General features: G+C 46.9%; 1 protein-coding gene across 1 annotated transcript in view; it reads left to right on the forward strand.

Moving 5' to 3' along the window:
- The first annotated feature begins 8 nt into the window (after positions 1-8).
- The window catches only part of FANCM (FA complementation group M), a 65,859-nt gene continuing 59,796 nt past the window's right edge, over positions 9-6,071 (forward strand). The window contains exons 1-4 of the mRNA XM_069949696.1: positions 9-733; positions 2,028-2,200; positions 2,632-2,709; positions 3,124-3,282. Coding sequence (XP_069805797.1) covers positions 85-733; positions 2,028-2,200; positions 2,632-2,709; positions 3,124-3,282 — 1,059 coding nt within the window. The 5' untranslated portion in view covers positions 9-84. The remainder of the gene's footprint in view (positions 734-2,027; positions 2,201-2,631; positions 2,710-3,123; positions 3,283-6,071) is intronic.

Consider the following 6,071-nt stretch of genomic DNA (forward strand, 5'->3'; position numbering starts at 1 on the left):
ACGATAGAGCGCGGGAGCGTCACTTCCGGCGGTGACGTGTTTCCGGGGCGCTGATTTCAATCACCTGTCTATCATGCAGTGTTTATGTCAGGGGCTGCAGCGATGAACGGCAAGCAGAAGACTCTGTTTCAGACATGGGGGGCCGGTGTGGCCCCTGAGCCTAAGAGACCCCCGGAGCCACTGGCTAAGAAGAGTAAAGGAAAGACTGTCAGGAAGGGGAAGACTGTGTCATCCCAGGGGCCCTCACATAGGGCCAATCCCCCAGTGTGGCCCTCAGCTGCCCAGAATGAGGAGGAGGAGGATGATGAAGTGCTGCTGTTTGCTGTCTATGAGGCAGAGAAGTCCTTGAATCAAGATGTAACCTCTGACCCTGTGGCCCCGGGCCCCTGTGATGCCCCCCTGCATTGCCCCCCTCCCAATGCCACTGACATACAGAATCTGCCCGGGTTTGACCTGTTGGCGGGCAGCGTATGGATCTACCCCACCAACTTCCCGGTGCGGCAGTACCAATATGACATGGCGCACGCTGCCTTACTGCACAACACGCTGGTCTGTCTCCCTACAGGTCTGGGCAAGACGTTCATCGCCGCCGTGGTCATGTACAACTTCTACCGCTGGTACCCGTCCGGCAAAATCGTCTTCATGGCGCCGACCAAGCCGCTGGTGGCGCAGCAGATTGAGGCCTGCTTCCAGGTCATGGGGATCCCTCAGGCGCACATGGCAGAAATGACAGGTAGGGAACTGGGCCAGTAATAATTCTCTGGGTGGCAGGTGCCAACAAGATGGTGCCGGTATTGGCTGCTGTGCTCCAGCCACTCATGTTAGAAGCAAAAGGTGATACTCCCCTCAGCTGCCATTCTACTCGTCACCACTTCTTCCTTGTTGCTGTGATGCTTTATCCCGGCAGGTAGTGCCCCGCTCAGCCAATCACTGATCATGTCCTGTCTCATTGGCTGAGCAGATAAATCCCACAGGGAATACAGAACACAGGAACCAGGAAAAACTGTGGCAAGTGGGGACCAGGAGCCGAGAGAAGGGGATCAGGGGAGATGAGTATCAGAACTTTTAATATAATACCACTACCAGCCATGTTTAAAGTGTCACTGTGGTTTTTTTTTTTTTTTGCAGATTTCAATAGTCCAGGCGATTTTAAGAAATGTTTTAATTGGGTTTATTAGGCAAATCTGCCATTATCTGCATTCACAAAGACTTTCCCCAGGTCCCCCCCCTCCTCTCATTCACTGCTCATTATCAGGAAATCTCGACTCTTTTACATCAGTCGTGCCCTGTGTAACCTATGAAGAGGGGAGGAGGGAGATTAGTCGCCAGCGGAGAACAAAGGATTACACAGTGAGAGTTGTGTGAAAGCCGGTATTCAGAGGTCAGAGAGGTCAGTGCTGGCTGTCAGAAGAGATAGCCCAGTGATGTAGCTGTAAATTAACTCTTTGTTGTCCTGTTTTGGTGCCTCATCTCCCTCCACCCCTCCCCTCTCCATAGAAAATCATAAAGACGGGGGGGAGCTTCAAACTACTTTTTCTTGATAAAAATGCTTTTTTCAGCTAATAAACCCAATTACAAAGTTTCGTAAAGTGACTGTACCACCAGGCCCAGGGAGAAGCACTGGAGGCGGGCCGACCCACCCTTAGTGGGAGGAAACCCCAGCCCCTCACGTCATGGAGGGGCTGGGGTTTCCTCCCACTAAGGGTGGGTCGGCCCGCCTCCAGTGCTTCAGCCTGGGCCTGGTCCTGGTGGTATAGTCACTTTAAAATTGCCTGTACTATTGATTTCTATAAAAAAAAAAAATTAAATGACAGTGACACTTTAAATGTATGTTTAGCCCCAGACAACCCCTTTCATACAACTCTCTGTCCTCCCATTCTTCTCTCTTTTACTGGTACTGTAGATGTTGTGGAAGTTCTGGTGCCATTTTTTTTTTTAATATCACTAGAATTTGCAATCACTTCTTATCTAACTACATGATGTGTCCTCCATTGTCTTTAATGTTTTTTTTTTCTGTTTTCCTTCAGGAACCACCCAGGCCAGTAATCGTAAAGAAATATGGCGGAAACACAGAGTCTTCTTCCTAACCCCTCAAATCATGGTGAACGATCTTACCCGTGGTGCCTGTCCTGCCCGTGATATCAAGTGCCTTGTCATAGATGAGGCTCATAAGTCCCTCGGCAATCATGCCTATTGTCAGGTAAGACCTGCCAGACCCAGGACCGGACAGGACCCCTTCATTCAGTATTGCTTCTGACTTCTCCCTGAATTTACTGGGGGGCAGTTTTAAAGGGATGTCTGATAAGACCGTTTGATACTGAACTAGTTTCACTTGTTTCCATGTGCCCCCTCTATTATTGCTGCTCAGCTTTACTCACGTACAATACCAAATGCAGCCTGCAATTATTTTTTCCTCTTTTCCTGCCATTGGGGGTGGGGGCTGTATCTGGTATGACAGCTCTGACTTGTTGAAGTGAATGTTGCAATATAAGATACAGTCAATGGATAAGAGGAAAATTTTAGGGAAAAAAATACGTTTTTAAATGTTTATACACAAGTGAACATTTTTGTGCGTCACCTTTTTTGGCATCATATTAAGTATTTTTTTTTTTTTTATTCTCCTTATTCCAGGTCGTACGAGAACTCAGCACATATACAACACAGTTTCGGATCTTGGCTCTCAGCGCCACCCCTGGCAGTGACACAAAGGTGAGAATATGACCCCACCCCAAAAAACAGAGGAGCAATTGTATTATGGACGCAAGTCTTGGCCTTACTGTGTGTTTGAGCTGTACTGAGAGCTGTCAGTATGGGTCATCAGGTTCGGAGCTTTTGTCCATAATTCAGAGTCTAATGAAAAGTCTTGTGACAGATTTGTCTGCCTATAGTATATGTAATGTGGGAATCAGTTGAGACCATTGACTTTCTCCAGGCATTTGATCCCCCGGTGACTTGTGTAATATATGAAAGACCATTACATACCAGGAACCCTAATCACCATAAACCCCAGAATACCCTCCTATCCAGAAAGCCTGTATTATAGTGCTTCCCATGTAGGTAGTGTAGGTTAATTTCAAATGGAAATTAAAGGATAGCCGCTAAATAGTGTCTTCCTTCTTTTAGTCGGTGCAGCAAGTTGTATCCAACCTAATGATCAGCAGGATAGAGCTGCGGGCGGAGGATTCCCCGGACATTCAGCCTTACTCCCATCAGCGGCAGCTTGAGAAGTTTGTGGTTCCTCTAGGAGATGAATTGGAAGCTGTGCAGAAGTCCTACATACAGGTGAGTCCTGGTTGTGGATTATATGAGCTGGTTGATAAAGGCCAGCAGACCATGATTCCATCCAAAATGCAATACTTTATTAGGTCTTCACATAAATCCAGATTAACAGTTTATCTGATGCATTTCAGCCATGCAGCCTTTCTCATAGCATCAGCTGAACTGTTAATCTGGTTTTATGTGAAGACGCAATAAAGTATTGCATTCTGGATGGAATCCTGGTCTTTAGTGTATGGTTCCTGGTGAAGCTTGCACTGCGGTGCACCGGACGGGTGAATTGCCGGCAGGCGTGGTGAGCTGAACATTTTCTCCTGTCGTATATGAGCTGGTCAGTGGCCTGCTCCAGGGTTGGCCTCTTTTTGTAGCAGATAGTATTGTGGTGCTATAGTGTTTCGGTTGCAGACTTTGTGTTGATCGTGAAATTTTAAAGGGCGTCTGTCATCTTAAAGCAGCTCCTGTAGAAGGGTCTGAGGGACCGAATATCATCTTGGAGGGGTTAGGGGATAAGTGTATGATTTTGTGAACAGGGGTCCTATGTTTCCTATCAGACTTGAATGTCAGTCACGTTGTGCACACTGCCGCCCTATTCATTGCAGAGTACAGAGCTCATCTGTCCCTGGCAGTCCTGTCCACAATGAATGAGGTGATAGTCATGCGCTGCCTTCATACTGCTGCTTAATTGTTGTCTACAGGACTTCTGGGGATAGCACAGCGCTGTACTTCGCTATCTCCAGCAGACTTACAGACAGCAAAAGTGGGCTCTTGTGACAGGAGATACAGGACCCCTCATTGATGGATCAAACTCCCGAGATCACTAAGGGTCCCACTAGTCAGACCTCCTCCAATCACACACTTAGCATCTATTCCTTATCTACAGGATAGGGGATAATGGGGAGGAAACACATTTAGCTGTGAGCTCCCTGGTTTTCCAGGCCATAATGTTTCCAAAAATGTATGTATATGTGTGTGTATACTGTATATGTAGATGTACATTTAAATTCCGGATATGTTGCTATTAGATTGACAGCTGGGATATATTTTACGATTTTTTTTCTTATGACTTGTTAAACTGGCTTTTACTGAATTAATGTACATGTCGGCAGCTGCCAGGATGAATACTGCAGTTTTATCGCCTCTGATCCCACCCGTTGTATTCTGTCCCCTCCTCCTTGTATATCTCATTGTATATTCCACTGCATGTACCCTAGTAGTGGTATGAATGGAGGGAGAGCATAAAGGGACATCTGTTTTTAAAGGGGTTATCCAGCACTACAAAAACATGGCCACTTTTCCCCCTCTCTTGTCTCCAGTTTAGGTGCGTTTTGCAATTAAGCTCAATTTACTTCAATGGAACTGAGTTTCAAAACCCCACCCAAACTGGAGACAACAGTAGGGGGAAAGTGGCCATGTTTTTGTAGCGCTGGTTAACCCCTTTAACACTCAGCACAGGTTTCCTTGCTGTCCAGGGATCCTTCACTTCTCTAATTGATAGTATAAGACGTATTCCTTAACCTGTGGCTCACTCATGGCCGTCCAGGCTTGATTGGAGTTTCGGTTTTACCACAGATGAACAATAACGTGGTGGGGGGGGGGGGGTACTGCCCAAACTCTTTGGAAGACTCTTGCCTGTTTTTTATAAGGAAGGCATATAGCGGTTGTTGGTAGATGGTGGTCTCATCAAATACATTGATGGCCCATCTAGATTCTCCAGTTTGTGCTCTTCTACTGACAGAACACTAGGGGGCAGCACATGTCTGCCAGATACCTTGCTGAACGCTAATACCTATTTTGTTCTCAGAAGCTGAATTTATTGTAAAGCGTTATAGTTGTCATTAAAGCAACTCTGTACCCACTATCTGACCCCTCCAAACCACTTGTACCTTCGGATAGCTGCTTTTAATCCAAGATCTGTCTTGGGGTCCGTTCAGCGGATGATGCAGTTATTGTCACCCCACCCTCTTCATTATTAGGAATACTCCAGATTGTCTACTATTCGGCAGCTGTGTGAATACTGAACATGGGCTGGATCGTTAAAACACCTGTGCTATGTTCACACAGGAGTCAATCTGCCTGGAGTATTCCTAACGATGAGGAGGGTAGGGAGGAGGCATGGAGAGGTGGTGCCAGCCTAATGCATACACAATGTAAGCCCTGGCCGTTGGGCACGAAGCTGCAAGTTTAAAAGTAGTTTTTTATGACAATAACTGCATCACCTGCCGACCCCAGGACAGATCTTTGATTATAAGCAGCTATCTGAAGGTACAAACGGTTTGGAGGGGTCGGTCAGTGGGTACAGAGTCGCTTTAAGAATTTACTCAGCTTTCTAAGGCTCCTGTATGGGATGTACCTAATTTACACAGCTTTGTGATGGATGTATTAATGTATAATTGGACAGGTTTTCTGTACACAACTCAGGAAGCTAAAAAATTTTGACATTTCTAAGGGGGCCTATTCCACGGAGTGATAATCGGCCGAATTGGCCCAATTCTGCCGATTATCGCTCTGTGGAATAGAGAGAACGATCAGCCGATTGTTTATTTAGGTTCAAACCTAAAATAATCGGGCACCAACCGCGCATCGCTGCGTGGAATAGTGATGCGCGGCGGACGACCGGCGATTTCACAAGCACCATACATTACCTAACCATGTTGCAGGTCTTCTCCTGCGCTCCTTCTTCCTCCCGATCCCGCACGCAGCAGCAGCTTCGGTGCGGCCTGTCTTAGCTGACAGACCGCTCAGCCAAGTGATTGGATGAGCGGTCTGTCCGCTCAGACAGGCCGCACCGAAGCTGC

This window comes from Dendropsophus ebraccatus, chromosome 13 (genome assembly GCF_027789765.1).
Source record: "Dendropsophus ebraccatus isolate aDenEbr1 chromosome 13, aDenEbr1.pat, whole genome shotgun sequence".
NCBI classification, from domain to species: Eukaryota; Metazoa; Chordata; class Amphibia; order Anura; family Hylidae; genus Dendropsophus; species Dendropsophus ebraccatus.